Source organism: Taeniopygia guttata, chromosome 19 (assembly GCF_048771995.1).
Source record: "Taeniopygia guttata chromosome 19, bTaeGut7.mat, whole genome shotgun sequence".
Classification (NCBI taxonomy): Eukaryota; Metazoa; Chordata; class Aves; order Passeriformes; family Estrildidae; genus Taeniopygia; species Taeniopygia guttata.
Genome location: NC_133044.1, coordinates 6,196,073 through 6,214,916, shown reverse-complemented (window position 1 = coordinate 6,214,916; position 18,844 = coordinate 6,196,073). Strand labels below are relative to the sequence as shown.

General features: G+C 52.5%; 1 protein-coding gene across 1 annotated transcript in view; it reads left to right on the top strand.

Annotated features, from left to right (window-relative positions):
* CUX1 (cut like homeobox 1) overlaps positions 1–18,450 on the top strand; it is a 268,920-nt gene extending 250,470 nt beyond the window's left edge. Inside the window, exons 15-23 of the mRNA XM_030288034.4 lie at positions 7,494–7,630; positions 8,207–8,273; positions 9,339–9,451; positions 9,994–10,110; positions 12,113–12,196; positions 12,469–12,525; positions 14,552–14,632; positions 16,527–16,591; positions 17,021–18,450. Coding sequence (XP_030143894.4) covers positions 7,494–7,630; positions 8,207–8,273; positions 9,339–9,451; positions 9,994–10,110; positions 12,113–12,196; positions 12,469–12,525; positions 14,552–14,632; positions 16,527–16,591; positions 17,021–17,081 — 782 coding nt within the window. The 3' untranslated portion in view covers positions 17,082–18,450. The remainder of the gene's footprint in view (positions 1–7,493; positions 7,631–8,206; positions 8,274–9,338; positions 9,452–9,993; positions 10,111–12,112; positions 12,197–12,468; positions 12,526–14,551; positions 14,633–16,526; positions 16,592–17,020) is intronic.
* Positions 18,451–18,844: the final 394 nt, after the last annotated feature.

Sequence of the window (18,844 nt, the reverse complement as noted above, 5' to 3'; positions counted from 1 at the left end):
TTGAGAAAGCACTGGCCTGGAGAAGGCTCACAGTAGCTCAAAACTTTGCATCTTGGGATGCAGCCAGGCTGTTCTTTCAGGCCTAAATCTCAAAAAGTTAATTCTGGGAAGTTAGGAAAGCAACCCAAACCACAAGGAAGCATCTGAGAGGTCAGGAGCAGATATTTATGGCCTTCCATGGAGATAGTTGGATCTCCCACCATAACTTTATTGGGGCAGCCCCTCAAAAGGATGTCAAAATTCTCTCTTTTTGGAAAAAAATGTACACTGTGTGTTCCCATAGACCTTTACTGGTTTGAACTGGGACATCACTGTGAGTTCCTGCTGGGTGGGTGAGGTTTGCATAGGGAATGTTAGAGGGATTTGCTGGATTGATGGGAAAAGTCCTTGTTTGTGGCATCCTTGGGTGCAGGAGGAAGTTCACAGCTCAGTGCCAAGGTCTTGGCTCTGCTTCTGCTCCACCATCAGTGAGAGACAGTTTGACTGTCAGTGGGAAAAGGGACATTTTTTCACATGGCATCATGTTCCCACCAGGTAAGAAGCTGTGAGTGGCTGACATGATGCTTCTGAGCCCCACTTCTTTCCATGTGGAAATGCTGTCATTTTCTCCTCAGTATTTCTGTTTTAATGGAAGTGGTGAAGGAATTGTGTACTTGCCAACAGAGGGCTTCAGAAAACATGATTTGATTACAGCACAGCATTTTATTTTCTTTTTGCTCCAAGCTATGGGAAACTGATAAGAAAATTCAAACTGTTTTCTTGAACTCTTCCAAGTTACCCATGTAATTATCTTAGTACCCTTGGAAATAATCCCTTCTTGTATGAAATCTCTCTCCTTACAGGGTGAATTTATTAAACAGTGCTGGGTTTCTTTACTGGGGGCTGTTTATTTTGGAGTGGCTGGGCCAGGAGGAAGGGGAAGGAGAAATCCTTCAAACCTTCCTTTCCCAGCAGGCCCTCAAAATGTGAAAAGAAAGGGAGAAAAGCAGGGGAGGGAGAAGAAATCTCACCTGCACCTCTTCTGAGAGGGAGCCCCAGGGAGTCATGGAATGGTTTGGGTTGGAAGGGACCTTTAAAGGACACCTCCCACTGTCCCAGGCTGCTCCAGGCTCCATCCAGCCCAGCCTGGGACACTTCCAGGGATCCAGGGGCAGCCACAGCTGCTCTGGGCACCCTGTGCCAGGGCCTGCCCACCCTCATCATAAAAAAACCCACTTCCTTAGAATTCACCTGAATCAGCCCTCTTTTAGTTGAAAACCATCCCCCCTTGTCCTGTTGTGCTGCAGTTTGGTGGCTCCTCCTCTCTTCCCCAAGGCCATTTTCCAAGCTGGCCCTGAGGAGAGGGCAGCAGGAACTCAGAGAATGATGCTGATGTTGGAATGAGCATTATTTTTATATATTTTTTGCAGCTGGGGTTTTTCCTTGTGCTTCCTTTGTCACTAGGGCAGATTAAGTCTCAAATGTTCTCAGGGTTTTGGACACGATTTGCTCTCTACCTGTCCCTGTTTTCTCTTGTCTCTTTGGCAGCACATGGAATAAAACAGAGCAGGGCAGGGCTGTTCTTGCTGTCCTCACTGGTGCCACTGCCATCCCTTGCTGTCTGGGCCTGCTCCTCTTGTGTGTCATCCCTGGAATGTTCCTGATGGCTTCTCTTCCAGCTCTGTGTCTGCAGAGAATCCTCATCTCTGCACTCCTGGAGCTTTCCCAGGCCTGACAGCTCTGCTTGGAGACCAGGGAGATCGTGCTAGGACTTAGAGATGGCTTTTAGACTTATCATTCCTTTCTTTGGTTTTTCTGCCCTTTCAGAAGCCCTGCAGAGGGTCTGGTCAGAGAATGCCCTTGTGGCAGGTACAGATGGACCAGGGCAGCCCAGAAGCAGCACTGCAGGCTGAGATGATTCCCAGACTAATAATCCAGGCATTCTGGCTACTCAGGAACTCTTGGAGATGACTGACCTTTCCTCCCTCCCTGGAGATTTCTACAAAAGTTGCTTTAAAATGTCCCAAAAGCCCAGTTCCTTTGTGTTTCTGTTGTATTGGTGAGATCTCTGGAGCACTAGATCTTTCTTTATGTTGGGGACATTTTTGGAACAGCACAGTCCCTTCTAATGACACTGATTTTTCATTGCCTCATGGGAGGTGAGATGCTCAGTTGGGTTTTTGCACTAAAACCTGCTCTTCAGTCTTTACTTCTGAGCAGCTTTGCACCTCAGAGCCCACAGACAGGGCTCTGCTGACTTGTAGAAAGCAATATTCCATCATTCCCTGCCTCCATGTCCTGTTTCTCAGCCTACTGACAGCTCCCAGCAGTGGTGGCCCCAAGCAAAAGGCTTTGCATGAAGTTGAGGTGGATTGAGTGCCTCCCACACACTCTGGGCCAGGCAGAAATGTTCTCCCTCACCATGAAAAGGTCAAGCCAGAACTGGAACCATCGAGCTGTGCAATGGTGAAAGGCCTTTGACAACCTTCCTGTTGCAGGAAGGGTTCTGGCTCGGCTCTTTCTGCCTTGGCATCTTCACAGACCAAAAAAAGAGGGCAGAGAAAATGATCTTGTGCATGCAGGGCTGGATCTGCAGCGTTGGGATCGTGTGCTCCTCACCCCTGCAGCTGCAAAGCGGGGTCAAGGTGGAGTCATCTCCTGCTGATTCTCCTGGAAGGGGAGCAGGACTTTGGGCAATAACAGCCTTTTCCAGACTTCCTTAAAAGCCAAATGCCAAGTGTTTCAAGAGCCTGAAATTAGGCCCGAGTTTATGTGTGAGCCTTGGGAGCTCTGGCATGGGGTAGAGCCGGAGGTAAGATTTTGTTGGCTTGAAAAGGCTCCTGGAGAGCGATGCCAGGAAGTCTTGGCATGTTTTTTTTTTTTTTCATGGGGAAGAGCAATGATTTCAAGTCAGATGTAACTGTCCAGTCATGAACTGGAGTGGTCCAGCATAGGGAAAGGTGAAAGAGCTGGAAAAATCAAAGGGTCCATGGCAGACCCAGTTTTCTGCTTCTTCCTTTGGCTCCTGCTCCTGGCCCTGGCTCTCAGACACCCCTGTTTGTGATGAGTGAGTCTCCAGCTTTGAGCCTTTGTGCCAAGGCACTCCAAGATTTACTTATCTTACCATCATCTTCCTTCCAGTCAATAAAATAGATTTCAAAGCTTTGAAGTAGTGGCTTTCAGTGCACTTCAGATGACTTTTCAAAGAGAGCGTGCCACATCACTTCTCAGCTTGTTTTCTTTTTCTTTTTCTTTTTCTTTTTCTTTTTCTTTTTCTTTTTCTTTTTCTTTTTCTTTTTTTACAGTTATGTAAATTCAGGGAGGCCAGACAGTAAATGGAGGGAGATTAAAAAGTTCCACGAGGCAAATCGGGGTGTGAACTTGCAGAGCATCAGCTAATTTGCCACAACTGCCCATGTGTGTGCTCCTACCCCTATCCCTTCAGCTACACCACTCACCTCTCATTTCCTGGGGGCTCTGAAGATCCACATGAGCAGTTACCCTGGTCCCATGGAAGAGTAGCAAGTTACAGCCTATCTCACCCCAAGGTGATTTATTCATCTGTCTGTATTCAGTAATCAAGCCACCATCTTATGGAAAGATTGCCTCTCATTTATTTATGTCTGGCCTTATAACTTCAAACTAAGTTGCTAGTATGTCTTAATTTTCTCCATCTGTGGAAACAGATGCTGTTTATTTTGGATGATTTGCCAAGGGAGCCCAGTTGCTGGGGCTTGTTACAGGAGTCAGAGTTGCTGTTGCTCTGTGGCAGCGCTGGGCTCGTGGCCTCGGGGGCACTCCTGATGAGCCCCTGCATCTGCCAGGCTCTGCCCCCCACCAGCCTGGCCACTGGGGTTCCAGGACTCTTCTTCAATAATCACTTCAAGGATTTAACCTGCAGCTTTGGAATGGCAAGAGACTGACCGGGCTGTTCACAAGGAAAGAAGCGTGAGACTCATGTCAATCTTTTATTCTTATTTTGGGTTTTATTTGCTCACTGTGTGTCCCACCACATGGCCTGTCCATACAGGTCCTTGATGGTATTTCCAGAAACATTCATCCCATGGCAGTGTCATCCATGGCTGTGCCCCCTGGGCACATAGAATTCCCAGAAAAGGCATTTCTTTAGAGCATTTTCTTTGTGCACAGGTTCTTTCTGAGCATTCATTCAGTGTTTGGCAAGGTATCATAGAATAATTAAATGGTTTGGGTTGGAAGGGAACCTCTAACATCACCAAGCCTTGCCATGGGCAGGGACAACTTCCACTGGACCAGGTTGCTCAGAGCCCCATCCAGCCTGGCCTTGGGCACTTCCAGGGATGGGAATAATCCAGTCCCAGCTTCTGATTTTCTGTGCATCAGACAGGGGAAAACCAGCCCTGTCTGTGCCAGGGTGGCACCGGAGCTTCTGCCAGCGTGGGGCTGCCCAGTGCCTGCACTTCTGCTCTTTTCTTCATAAGGCCATGGCAATGCCAGGCTTGGCTTTTAAAAAGCCTGAGCTGGCAGAGTCCGACGCTAAAGATCCGTGGTTTAAAACCCACTTTCCCCAGGACTTTGCCTTCTTTGTCCCGTTACCTTCTGCAGTAGCTCTCCTCCTCCCGGCCTCGGAGGCATTTGCAGATCTGAGGGGTCAGAGGAGGGCTCAGCAACTCGGGGAGGACAAAGGCAGGTTCAGGATCCTTTTGCTGCGCCTCAGCTCCTGCCTGCCCTGCTGAGGGGAAAAATCAGTGCCAGAGCTCCCTGCCTGCCCTGCCGGGCCCTGCTGAGGGGAAAAGTCAGTACCAGGCTCCCTGCCTGCCTGGCTGAGCCCTGCTCCCACTGCTGAGGGGAAGAGTCAGTGCCGGAGCTCCCTGCCTGTCCTGCCAGGCCCTGCTCCCAGTGCTGAGGGGAAGAGTTGCCGGCAAAGCCGTGAGGAGCTCGCGGGTGGCCACGGCCCCTGTGAAAGGAGAAAGTTATGATTAAAAAAACAACCCCAAAAACCAACTGTGAGGAGTGACACTGACGGGGAGATGAGAGGGAAGCTCCTTGTGTTTGGTTGCTTTCAGTGTCAGACGGATTCCAGCCTTTTCTGTTTTCACGGATGGTTTCATGGCCAAGGCCGAGTGAAGCCGAAGGGAAGGAAGAATGCAGATTCCCTTAAAACTGAGAGCTGTGTTTCTTTGGTGACCCTTTTTTCTCTTAAATTGAAAAACTCAGTCCATGTAACTCAGAAGCCAAAAGGGTCATTTAAGAGAGAGATGCAGAAGCTGGGATGCAGGGCCTGGGTCTCCTTCTGCAGGCTCCAAAGCTCCGCTCTGCAGAGGATTTTTGGGCAGGGTGGGAGGCCAGGGTACAATTCCTGCCCCAGGTAACCTCCTGCTCTGGAGAACCTTGGGCAGGGTGCTCAGCAGTGCCTCGTGCAGAACTGGGCCCCCAGCCCATGTTTGGCCAGCAATAGCTTCCCAACTACATTTTAATGCAATTTTAAAAGACAGCCAATTGAATCATTAACCCTAGGGAAGAGGTTTTCTTCTTTCCAAATCTTGTTGATGCAAATATTTTTCATCAGGCCACCCATGTTTTGGAGCAGGCAGGGATTCCCCGTTCCTGGAGAAATACTGACCTCCAGTGGGATGTGCCTTTAGCACAACTACTGCTCGGGCCTGAGTCTCTTATTGAGGGCTCTAAAATATAAATATGCAGAGGGGGAAAAAATAAATCCACGTGTTGTATTCAAAGCAAGTGCCACCTCTCTTTCCCTGCAGTGAGGCTTGGTCCTTCTGAATAACATGGGAAGGGGAATGGCTTTAAACAGAAAGAAGTTTAACCAGTCTAAGTTTAGATTGGAAATTAAGAAGAAATTCTCTGTGAGAGTGGGGGTGCCCTGGCACAGGGTGTCCAGAGCAGTTGTGGCTACCCCTGGATCCCTGGAAGTGCCCAAGTCCAGGGTGGACAGGGCTTGGAGCAGCCTGGGCTGGTGGAAGGTGTCCCTGCCCATGGCAGGGGGTGGAATGAGATGGGCTTTAAGTTTGTTCCCAACCCAAACCACTCTGAAATTCTGTTACACCAACACAGTAATTGTCTTTCCTATTCTTTAGGTTGAAAAAGACTTTTGAGATCAACCTTACCCCATCACTGCCAAGCCCACCACAAGGCACATCCCCAAGTGCCACACCTACAAAAAAATGGTAATTTGCACCAGCAAAGAGCCTGATTGCTGGGAAAGCAGGGTCACTTTGGGCATCACTTTGAGCCCTCATCACTGCTGCTCTTAGTCCAACCCTGTGGCCAGGGCATCACTCCCTGTGCAAGGACCTCCCTCCACAGCTGGTTCCTGGGTGTGTGGAGCATTTCCCAGCCTGGCCAGAGTGGGAGAGCTGGAACTGAGCTGTGCACACCTTGCACCCCTTGTCTGAAGGCTCAGAAAGGATAGGAGCCTTGGGCACAGCCTGCTCTTGCTGCTCCCCAGGCAACCCCTGCACTTCTTGCTCCCTGGCTGTTGATAAATGAGGAATTCTTTTGCCTTCCAGCTGTCTGGAAATTAGGGGAATCATTACAACAGGAATTATCAGGGAGGGACTGGAACAGATGGGACCTGAGCTTTGACCCACCTGGAAATCCAAGCACAGAGGGCCGGATCCTGCATCCCTGTGGTGGAGGTGCTGGCAGTGAACCTCCAGCTCTGAACCTGGAGCTGAGCAGGTTTTCCAGCCAGGGAGAGGCCCAGACACTGCTGGCAGCCAGGGGGAAAGGTGAAACAAGTTGATTTCTGCTGCAGGACAGGTTTGGGATGGATTTGCCAATGGAACACGGAGCTTGCCCTGCGGTGCTGGTGCCGTGCCTCGCGCTGTAGCTGCAGCTCTGCACTGCTTCACATCTGGGCTGGGGTTATGTGAGGGGAAGGAGAGGTTTTTGTTTTGCTCCTGGAGCATTCCAGCAGTGCCTGTTGTGGTTTAGGGTGTGGGTTTTACTCTGGGGGGCAGCTGAAAAGAGGGATCCTTTGTAGAAAACTGGCTGAACACTGGGGGTGCACGGCCTGGCCCCGTGCCTGGGGCAGGAGGGTCCCACCTGAGCCCTCCTGGGGGTGTCCCCCACCCTGCTCCAGGCCCCCACTCACCACCTGCCCTGCCAGTGCCTCTCCCAGCCCCACAGCCAGGGGAGCCTCTTCCATCACCCCTCCTGTGCAGACCAGACCCGGAGATCAGTTCATGGACTCACCTCCCCTTAACCCTCTCCAGGTGCCCCAGCTCTGCCCAGCCAGGATGCTGCAGGTACCCCTGGGGCACCAAAAATATCTGACTGAGGCCTTTGGAGCAGCTGTGCCAGTGCAGGCAGCTGCCTCTGGCCCTGGGAGGTGGCACTGCTCCCTCCCAGGGGCTGTGCCCACCCTGGGGCATCCCCAGGAGGCTGGACCCTGCTGTGAGCAGGGAGTGCTGCTCTGAGCCGGCTCTGCTGCCCCAGGGGGGTTTCTCAGCTCTTTGGTGTCCCCTGGCACAGGTTGGGGTTGGGGTGACAGCCCTGGCTCTGTTTTGCAGTGCGCTGTGCCGAGCTGCAGATCCAGCTGACCGAGGCCGTGGCCACCCTGGCTGCCCAGAAGGAGCTCGTGGCCAAGCTGGAGCACGACCTCAGCACCATCCAAGCCCTGTCTGCCGTGCATCGCCCAGAGGCAGAGGTACCAGAGCCTGCCCACAGCCCCAGGGCTGCCTGTCAGAGCTGGGGGCGTGGGGGAGTGTCAACCTCCTCTCTTTTTCCATTATTATTATTATTATTATTATTATTATTATTATTATTATTATCATTATCATTATTATCATTATTATCATTATTTCCTTCCTTTTCTTTCTGATAATTCACCCAGCAGAGATGGGTGAATCAAAAAAAATATATATATGATGATATGAATGGATGAATCAAAAAAAAATAACAACTCCTTGCTCCTCTGTGGGGGAAAAAAATTCCTTTCCTTTTTCTTCCTTTTTTTATTTCCTTGCTTTTTTTTTTTGTTTGTTTTGAAAGGTTTTGAAAGCACAAGATAAAACAATAGCACAATATTTCTTCCCCTTCCCAGGCAGAGGCTGGGGTTTGAGGTGGGGCAGCAGCTGGGTCAGTCCTTGTCCCTGCAGAGAACCTGTCCAGCAGGGATGAGGCTGCAGCTGCAGGGCAGCAGCAGGACCCAGGAGGGGTTGCTTTGCCCAGGCACCTTTGGGTGGGTGGGAAATGTTTAATTTCTTCTGCTTGTGCTGCCCAGGGTGCGGCCAGCCCCGGGCTGGAGAAGATCCCTGAGCCCATCAAGGAGGCCACGGCGCAGTTTTATGGTGAGAGGGGAGCCAGGCTGGGCTGGGACACCCCAGCCGTGGCAGGGTGGTCACTTCTCCACGGAGGGCAGCTCCTGAGCCATCCCCTGCTCTGTGTGTCCCCCACTGGGAGAGTTTTCCATGTTTGGTTTTCCATGCTGGGCACGGTTTGCCCATCTGCTGGCTCCTGCCAAGGGGTGCAGCGGGCACGTGCCAGGCCTGGCTCTGTGCTGAGCTGGTGAGCCCAGGCTGAGCCAAACCCCCTGAGCCCTGTGCTCTGCCTCCTGCTCTTCCCACAGCAAACCCCTCCAGAGCCAGAGAGTGAAACATTTCCTGTACATCAGCCCCTGCGCTGAGGTCTGCAGGAGAAAATGAATCAAAAACAATAAAAAATAACAACTCCTTGCTCCTTTGGGGGAAAAAAAAATTCCTTTCCTTTTTTTTGCTTGCTTTTTTTTTGTTTGTTTTGCAAGGTTTTGAAAACACAAGATAAACATTATCACAGCAACAGTCCCACCAAGCTAAACAACCTGCAGCCACCCATCCTGCTCCATGAATAACTGCTCAGTGCAGCTGGTTGAGTCATGGCCCTGGGGACACATTTCTCCTTGGCTGTGAACGCCACTGCCAGGAAGGAAGAGCAGGGAGGGATGGCCACAGCCTCCCAGGCACCCACAGAGCCCCATCAAGGGGGGCAACCCATGGGGAACACCCAAAAAATGGGGTCCTGGGCATAGCAAGCTGATGGTGGATGAGGAGTCGGGGTAGGGGAGAGAGGATTGTGGCTCTGGGGTTTATTTTAATGCTGCAGCTGCTGCAGAGGCCAGAGGGGAGAGTCTGGCAGGGATGGAGTCAGGGAAAGGCAGCCATGGGTTGTACCAAATAATGCAATTGGTTTTCCTGTCCACATTGAGTCTTCAAAAATGAAAAAGAAAAGTCATAAATAGCAGTCCATGTTGTAATAACTGTGCACTGGGGTTGATTTGGGTGCCCCCAAGGTCCCACAGCAAGAGGACCTTGAGCACACCCCTGGGGTGGGTGGTGGGCATCTACCAGGTCATCTCTCACACCAAACCTCATCCACAGGTCACCCTCCATCCCCTGGCACCTCATTTCCTGAGGGCCAGGTGGACTCACTCCTGTCCATCATCTCCAGCCAGAGGGAACGCTTCCGGGCCAAGAACCAGGAGCTGGAGGGGGTGAGTCTGCTGGGGAGGGGCTGGGGGCTGCAGGGCTCAGCCTGGGCTGGCTGCTCTGCTGGCCTGTGGCAATTCTGTCCCAGGCACTGCAGGCAAAAGGCAAACACATCCTGCTGTGAGCAGGAGCAGAGCCTGCCCCAGCCCTCCAGGATGGATCCAAACAGCGTCCCTCTGTCCTTGTGTCCCTCTGTCCCTGTCCTCCTGGCACAGTGTTTGGGGGTGCCATGGAAAAAGCACATAGAGAATACACTTTGAGCTCATAAATTGAAGTAGAGCTCAAAATAACCTTTTCTGAGCTGTCTGGTTGTGTCTGCACCTCCTGTGGGAGCCACATCCCATCCCAAAGCCCCCCTCGGCTGCCCCAGCCCCTCTTTGCCCACTGAGGGATGAGCTTCTGAATGGGTCAGGACTGGGACCCCCCTTCTGCCACATCTGAGACAGTTTTATTAAGGAGCAATTTGAATCCAAAGCCAGGGGGTTCAATTCTGGGTTAAAGGCACTGAAGGCTGGCTGGGTGCCATTGTCCCCCCACACCCCTGCAGGAGAACCGGGTGCTGCAGCACACGGTGCACGCCCTGCAGAGCGAGCTGGACAACCTGAGAGCTGACAACATCAAGCTCTACGAGAAGATCAAGTTCCTGCAGAGCTACCCTGGCCGGGTGAGTGTCCCCCTGTCCGTCTGTCTGTCCGTCCTCAGGCTGGGCTCACAGCCCCCAGACACAGAAATTGCACATTTCCAATGTGCAGCTGCCGTGGAAGTTGGAGCTAATTGGGGTGGGAAAGGTTCTCCCTGCCAGGGAGGCAGTTTAGAACTGTGCTGAGGGATCTTTGGCATCTTTGAAGCCACAAGCCCAAATCTCCTCCCTAACAAAGCTGCTACACCCCCTCTGATGCTCACTGCTGGCAATGTGCTGCTCTAGCAGGCAAGTGTGGGCTCTTCTGCCAGAGGTTAAACTGGGACCTCCTGCAATAAACCCCTGCAGCAGAGCCTGGAAAATAATTCATCCTGTCCCACTTGTGCTCGTTCCTGAACTTCTTGTATCCAGCAGAGAGAGCTGCTCCCTGAGCAGCCAGGAGACAAAAGAGAAGCCAGCCCAAAATCATCCCAGTAATGCCAGGAGAAGGCTGGGAAGGGGAACCAGACTTTGCTGCAACCTGCTCTGCTCGTGCTGTGGCCCTCAGGAGTTCCTCCCTGGGGGTTTGCAGGAGGCTCAGGCTGCTGCCTGGGAGATTTCCACTGCCAGCACTTCCCTGGTCAGAGCCAGGCTCTCCTGACCTCGGGCTTTCCTTAGAAATGCCAAAGTGCCATCACAGAGGGGACACCCATTCCCTGCCATCCTTCCCCTAGCTGCTGCCTTTCCGTGCTGCCTGCACTGAGTCTGTTTTATTTAGGGATATTTTAATAGCATTTGGTGGTGGGAAACTCCTACAGCTCGAGGCACCTTATTTGGTTCCTCTCATTATGTCCCAGTGATGACGCCAGGTCGTCCCCTCTGACATTTTTTCCCCTTTCTCCTGTGGAATATCATCTCCATGTTTATCCTCTGCCACAAGGCAACCCCTGAATGCCATTGCCATGAGCTAAAGAGCAAAACCCTCCGTGGCAGCAGCTCAGGGGATTGCATAATTCACCCTCTAATGGGACATGTGACACGTTAAAAATACTCATCAAAGATCACTGCAGTGGCCGGGCTGTGGCCAGCTCCTCGCCCCTAAATGGGGCTCTGGCCTCATCACAGTGACCAACCCACAGGGTTGGGTTGCAGTGTGTGAGGCCAGGCTTACTAAAGGTTTACACAGAGGTGTAACAACCAGCCATTGAGCCAGGCAGGGCAACCCTCTGCACGTAGGAACAGGTCCAGGAAGCCCTCGGGGAGCCGGGCAGAGCAGCAAGTGCTGCGTGCTGGGACAGGGAATCAGCACTGCAGCAGGGAGCCAGAGCCTGCAGCAGGCTGTGCCCAGGGCTGGTGGCAGCATGTGCTGTTCCCAGGCTGGATTTGGGCAGGAATGATGTGGAATCTGCAGTTTCTGCAGAGGTGGAGGGAAAGAGGAGCAGGGAGGCTGCACGAGCATCCTCGGGGCTCACTGCAGCCAAGGCTGTGTAAGGGGAATTATACAGGAGAAGTATAAAGTCCGTCCTGTCTGAACCCACCCAAATCTTCCCCTTCTTTCAAGGGGTTTTCTTCATTTTCCTTGCCCTTTTCCCAGCCTATAACAGCTCTATGTTTGAGCAATGATTTCCTCCTCCTAAACTGCTGTCTCCCTCCTGCCTGGCCCAGCAGAGGAATTCAGGGTGGGATTTGCAGTAGCCCAGGTGAGCTCTGTGAGGATGACACAGGTGACAATTATTTCATGGAAAGGGCCCAAAATAGGGAGACACAGGAGAAACAGAGAGTCCTCATGGCAGAATCCCCTGGTGTAACAACCCAAGGTCCTTTCCAACCCAAACCATTCCACAATTCTGTGGATTTCAGGGCTTTGTCCCACAGCTCCTGTTGTGCTTCTCCTTTCTGAAGGGGACAGATGCTGTCAGCTCTGTGGGTCAGCTCTGGGCTGTGCTGCTCCATCTTTTGGGGGTGTTTCCTTCCAAATGGGGGAGCACAGGGTTCTGTCCTTGTGCTGGGTGTCCCTGCTGGCTCTCACCTGGCTGTGCTCCCACAGGGCAGCAGCAGGGATGACACGGAGCAGCGCTACTCCTCCCAGTACGAGGAACGCCTGGACCCCTTCTCCTCCTTCAGCAGGAAGGTATGAAAGGCTCCCCAGCACCCTCCCTCTGCACCAGCCCCTCTGTGTCCTGTGGGATCATGCCCAGATGAAATCCAGGGAGCTCTGGTAGAATGAAATGCATTCAAACGTCCTTTGCTTTCAAAAGCAAAAAATAAATAAAAGTCGCTGTGCCCAGATGATGGCTGGGGGCGGGGGTAAATATGACCATCCTGGGGCACACAGCTCCTTCCATGTTTTGCAAACCCCAAATAGGCCTCTGAGCCTCAAAATCCTGTATGGTTTCCTTGCAGGAACGCCAGAGGAAATACCTGAGCCTCAGTCCCTGGGATAAAGCCACGCTGAGCATGGTGAGCGGCTGCTCTGCAGCACTGCTGGGAGCTGAGAGGTTTTTAGCCCAAAAAAAGGGAATGGGGCTCTTGGGCAGTGGGAAGGACCCATCCCTGCTGGCCTGGGCAGGGTGCAGAGCACACTGGGCCGTGCTGGCCTCTGGGTTAGGAACAATCCCCTTCCTCCCTTGCTGCCCATCACCGTCCCCAGAGGCATTTCAGGACATGGAGATGTGGCACCTGGGGACGTGGTTCGGTGGTGGGCTTGGCAGTGCTGGGGGAATGGTTGGACCCAAGGATTTTTGAGGTCTTTTCCAACCTACACAATTCTGATTCTATTCTATGATTCTAAGCACCTCTCCTCTGGTTTGTGACCTGGTGTGGGGCTCAGGGCTGTACCCACAGCCAGGGGCAAACCCTCCTGCATGGGAGACCCCCCCAGAGAGCCCCAGCACCCCACACATGTGGGGAGGAGTGTGGGGGGCTGCAGAGAGTCCAACACTCCAGGGAAAATCTCTGCCCCACAGAGCGCAGCATCCTCAGACACACTTTGGCTTCTCACTGCATTCTCCTTAAAAACCCCTTCCCAAGCCCTGATCCTTCCTGCTCTGCTCTTCCTTCCAAAACAGCATCAGGGGATATCTTGGGGTAGCTGTGGAGTCTGCAGCAGCAGAGGGTCCTTGTCTGAGCCACAGAGTGACTGCTGCCACTGTAAGCTTGGGCTGCCATCTCTTAGGGGATTCTGAGCTAAAAATGTGGTTATTGAGGAAATCTGACTTACAGTGAAATTTGTGGCATTAGCAGCAGGCTCAGGATGGGGTTTTGGCCGAGTTAACCCCCAGCTCTCCAGCACAAGGGAGGTGAACGTGGGACTGTGGGGCTGCAGAGAACACAGAGATATCCTGTAATAAAGGCAGAGCTGTCATTTGCATAAAAACCAAGCAAATGCCAACATGAATATGGATTGTGTGGCGTGCTAGCACCACGGAGAATTAATGAAAGGCATTCACAAAAAAAAACTGACTTAGGGGAGTTATTCCTTGGGAATATTTAAGAACATAATCTTGTTTGTTACAGCAGCCTCCACCGTGGTCGTGAATAGCAAAGACGATTTCAGCCCGGAATGGGTTTGGTGGGAGATCTGTGGGTTTTAATGCCAGCTTTGGAGAGGCTGCGTGGTGTTTGGGGAATGTGCTTAGGTCCATAATGAGGCCCTGGGTTACAGCAGGAATGAAGAGTGGCTATGAAGGAAGGGAGGGCCTGTCCTTTGCAAGCCACTCCTCTGCTGCTCCTGATTTTCATGCTTTTGAAGGGATGGGCATGAAGGTTTTCCCACTGGGATGTGCCAAAAGGGCCGAGGCATCATCAGGGTCTGGCTGTGGTTCAGTGGCCTCTCCAAAATGAGGGGTGGAGGGCAATTCATCCTGACCCCACAGGCTTCCAGCCCCCAGTGAGCTGGGACAGCCCTGTGGGGTGGCACAGGCTCTGCAAGGGTGGAGAGCAAAGCTTTGGGACAGAGCAAGGGGACACCAGGGCCCAGCTCTGGGGACACCAGGAGCAGCTTCTGGGAGCACCAACACAGCCTTGGCTCCAGTGCCCTGCCCAGGAGGTGACGAGAGGATGCTACAAATTACAAAGTTTTTTGAGCTCACGAATTAAAAATGTGCAAAGCTTAATTACTGCTGGAGCAGGCACCAAGGTAGGGCTGGCACAGCAGGAGCAGGGAAAGCTGCTGGAGAGAGCTGGGCTAAAGCAACTCAGAATAAACCCCCAGAAGGGTTTTCAGTGAGGGAAAGTCCACACTGAACCCACCTTGGTTTGGGCAGATTTGGGCTGGGAGCATAGGCACTTGTGCAGCCACCTTGGAGGAGCATCACGCCCAGAGCTGGGCACAGGTGGGTGGCAAACACCTCCTCACTGCGTGTTTGTGCAGGGTCTGGCAGGAACAGGCTCCCAGTCCTGGCCAGGATCTCTGCAAGCCTGTTTGAGGAGAGCTGCTTTCCAGTGACCCACATGAAAATGGGATTTTCCGTTCTGCTTTCTGCAGGGGCGGCTCATCCTGTCCAACAAGACTGCTCGGACCGTGGCCTTTTTCTACACCCTGCTCCTGCACTGCCTCGTCTTCCTGGTGAGGGGCTGGCCCAGGGGGTGGCACTGAGATAAAACATCTGCTGCCATCCACTCCAGGGGCAATTTGGGCTGGTTTAAGATGTGCCAAGCCTTGCCCTGCTGTGTCAGTGGCTCTGCAGGCACGGCAGGGCCGGGAGCATGGCATGTGGACATGCCAAGGAATATCAGGAATATCCCCTGGACTTCACAGGGTGGAAATACCACCCTGGGTGGGCATAGACCTGCCCAAGGGCAGGAGCTGGGAGCTGTCTGTGTGCTCATGTTGTTCCTGGGATCAGCCATGGGATCAGGGTGCCATGCAGGGAGCTCACACAGTGTGTTGCCAAGCAAGCCTCTGCTTAGAGGGCAGCAAAATTTTGGTTAATAATTATGAATCTAACACCATAAGTGATTTTAGGAATAAAATACACGTCCCTCAGCCCACACTACCTGGTTCTAGACCATGTGGACCCTATTCCTGGGTGCATCCTTAACCTCCTGCTCAGTGGAGTGCATTTGCTGCCTCTCCAGAGATGAGCTCTGGCTCTCCCCATGCTTCTGACGTGCCCTGTGGCTCCAGTTTTCTCTAGTTTTCAAGTTTCCCCCAACTCTACGTTAGGGTTGAAAGTAGAGAAGCAGAGGTTTGGAAGGGATGAAGGCTTCAGCCAGCCCAAATCTCCTGGGAGTTTGTCATGGTGCAAACTCCTCCTGTATCTTTGCACAGTTTCTGGGAGTTTATTTGTCATTTCAGGGAGGAAAAAAAAGCCAAAGAAATCATCAATAATTAAACGAGGAAGTGAGATGAAAGCCAAATCAGAACAATATTTCTGTCCTGCTCTCAAAGTTATTTTGGTGAGGAAAGGAGCAAAGGAAATAAAAAGTTAAACATCATTAAACTTTAAAGCTCTAACCCCAAAAAAAAAAAAAAAAAAAAAAAAAAAAAGGAAAATTCATAAATATTACATGGCTGCTGGAATGATCTTACATCATCTAGACACAAAAGAGCCTGAAATCCAGCACCCAGCACTGCCTGGCTGGGGATGAGCTGTGTGTGCCACAGGGGACTGGAGGGAACCCCTGCTCCTCCATCCCCACAGTGGGGCTGACATCTCTGCCACTGATCCTGGGAGACTTCAATTAACCCTGCTTTGGATTTGCTGGTGGGTGTTTGTGTGGTTAGGGCCATTCCCTGGTGAGAACAGCTTACAAATCCCCAAGGCTTGAACCAATCAGTTGGGGATGGGAAGGGCTTCTCCCTCTTCCCAAACCCCAGCACTGCCTCCTGCCTCCTCAGACCTCGGCTCTGCAATGAGAACACGGAGGCATGAAGGTAAAAAGGAGCCAAGCCAAGCACTGACCTTCCTTAAGCCTGTTCCAAAAATACATCTCCATCCATGTGCAGCCCTGAGCCTTATCCCAAACCACCACAGCAGCACTGTCCCAGTAAAAATAACCCACTGGAAAAGGTCATCTTGGCCATCCTGAGGGCAATCCCTGCAGCACACTGGGGTTCCCCACGCTGGTGATCCCAGGGTCACAGTGTGGGTGGGAAGGGAGCTTAAAATCCTCCAGTGCCACCTCCTGCCATGGACTGGGACACCTTCCACTGTCCCAGGCTGCTCCAAACCCCATCCAGCCTGGCCTTGGACACTTCCAGGGGTCCAGAGGCAGCCACAGCTGCTCTGAGCAACCTCCCCACCCTCACAGGGAAGAATTTCTCCCTGATACCCATTCTAAACCTACTTTTTATCAGTTTGAAGCCATTCCTTTGCCCTGTCACTGCGTGCCCTGTCACAAGTGCCTCTCCAGGGTGGGATGGCAGGGCCAGGCTGGCACAGCAGTGGCACAGACTGCAGTGAGGAGGGGCTGTGGTGGAGGTGGGAGCAGAGCTGACCCCGTTCCTTCCCTTGCAGGTGCTCTACAAAACCGCCTGGAGCGAGAGCGTGGGACGGGACTGCAGCGCCTTCTGTGCTAAGAAGTGAGTGGTGAGCACAGCCCAGCCTCAGGCCTTGTTTGCTGGGCAGGGCTTGGTCTGCAGCACTTTTTTGGGCACCCCAGTGCTGGAAACAAGGCCAGTTAATTGGGCTTTAAACCCAGTGAGGGAGGGGGGAGAAAAAGCTCAGGGAACAGGGCAAACCCTTGTGTTTAGTTGGTTGTTCAAAGCCTTTCCTGCAGACAGTCCTTGCCCAGGAAGAATCCTGATAAATCTTTATGATAAAGGATTATAAAGATGATCCTGGAGGCCTGGGGGGTGTCAGAGCCGTGCCATGACTCCAGTTCCCTGCTGGCCATGGCTGGAGCAGAGCACAGTGCTCATCCTCGAGGAATGAGCCCTTGGAATCGGTGCTGGGCTGCCAGGGCACCCTGGGGCTGGCTGCAGGGTAACGTGGCTCTGCCCTCTCCCCAGGTACGCTGACCACCTCCACGAGTTCCACAAGAACGGGGACGTGGGTGGCATGTGGCAGTGACAGCTGGACACGGCCCCTCCTGCCCGCAGAGGAGCTGTCCCGCTGCTGCCGGCTGCTTTGCTGTGCCTTTGCTTTCTGCTTTGTAGGGTGAGGGCAGCCATCCCCCCACTCCCACCCCTGAAATTAAAAGCCTCAGCTAAGGGAGAATCGTTTTCCAGCCCTGGAAGGGCTGCAGCAGTTCCTGTGCTTTCCTGGTGTCTCAGAGAGCTCAGTCCTCACCAAAACATACAGAAAATGTGAGGTCAGAGGTGCCCTCCTCCCATCTCTCCATCCTGCTTGAAGTCCGGTGCAGCCCTGGGTGGGCTAAATCCAGTCAGAAATGGGGAGGAAAGGCAACCCTCTGAGCTTGCATTTTCAGATGTTGTGCTATCTGAGAGCTCCTATTTTGCTCCAGCTCTGGGGATCTCCTGCCCATGCTGCTGGGCACTGGCAGATGCCCTTCTGCACCTGGAGCCCTCAGTTTGGGAGCAGTTAGGGATAGCCAGGACTTAAAGGGCACGAAGGGAGGTGCTGCTGGTCAGGCCTGACCTCACAGGGATGCTCCAGGCTCTCCTTGCTGAGATGCTTCTGCCTCTTAGGAAACCACAAGTCAAATCAAGCAATTGCTGGTGATTGGGTTTGCTGGGTGATGAACACTGGGCTGCTAATTTGGGGTGATTTGGGGAGACAGAGGTGATAGGAGATGCTCCAATTAAAAAGAGCAGGTCCCAGCAACCCCCCTTCCTGCTGTGACCACATGGTGAGGGAAGGTATTAACTTGTTAACGTGGTCCTCAATTAAAATTCCCCTCTGTAGACAGGAGAGCAGCATTGCTCCCAATTAATATTTCATTGCAGACTCACATCCATTGCCATTCCCGTTGCTGGGAAGCCAGGGCCTCAGACAGAGCGTGCAGGCAGGGAAAGGCCTCACATCTGCCACGGGCAGCCAGCGTTTATTTATAGGAGCTGTGGCCGATGGCAAAATATAAAATACTCATAAATTGAAGGGAGAGATAAATCCTGAGGGACCAACCTGCACCTGTCCTGCTCAGCATGGGGAAAACCGAGCCCAAATGGAAGGGAAGCAGTGAGGGGGTGATGCTGCCCCGGCTGGGGCCCTCTGCATAAAGAAATCAACTTCAGATCTGGGGGAGATGAGCTTTGGCTGCCTGAAATCAGTAGATGGGAAACACGATCCAGGGAAGGGTGGGCTGCTTTTTTGAGGCTTTGTTGGGAAGGTTAAAATTGCTTTTTTTAGCAGCTGTATGTGGTGTCTTGGAATTGCAAAACTTCTGCAGCTATTCACACTTGTACTCCTCATAAATGACTTAAAATAGATGTCGAGTTCTGTTGGACAAGTGATAAAATAAACTTAGCCATGCATTGACTGGGTGGCTTTTGTGCTCTGTTTCCTTTTTTATTTTTTTTGGACTTTTGATATTAAACAACTGAGAAATGTCCTGCTCGAGTCCAAGGGCAGAGTGTGCAGCTAATTTTAGAAACCCATTACAGCAGCTAAAGGCAGTGATGTCTCGCAGCGCCGGGGAGGGCAGGACCTCTGTCCCCATGTGCTGGAGCCAGCGTCCCAGCTGCCATCAACACCAGCATCCCACGGGCTGAGAAAGCCTCTGGGGATGGAGGGACCACGGGAATTGAGCCCAGGCAGCTCCAAACCCTGAGATATTCTGGATTTCCCCACGTGGCTGTTGGCACAGGCACTCCAGCTGAACGGTGTCAATTTGCCTGGCTAATTTTGGTGAGCTGCTCATGATCCCCCTCTTC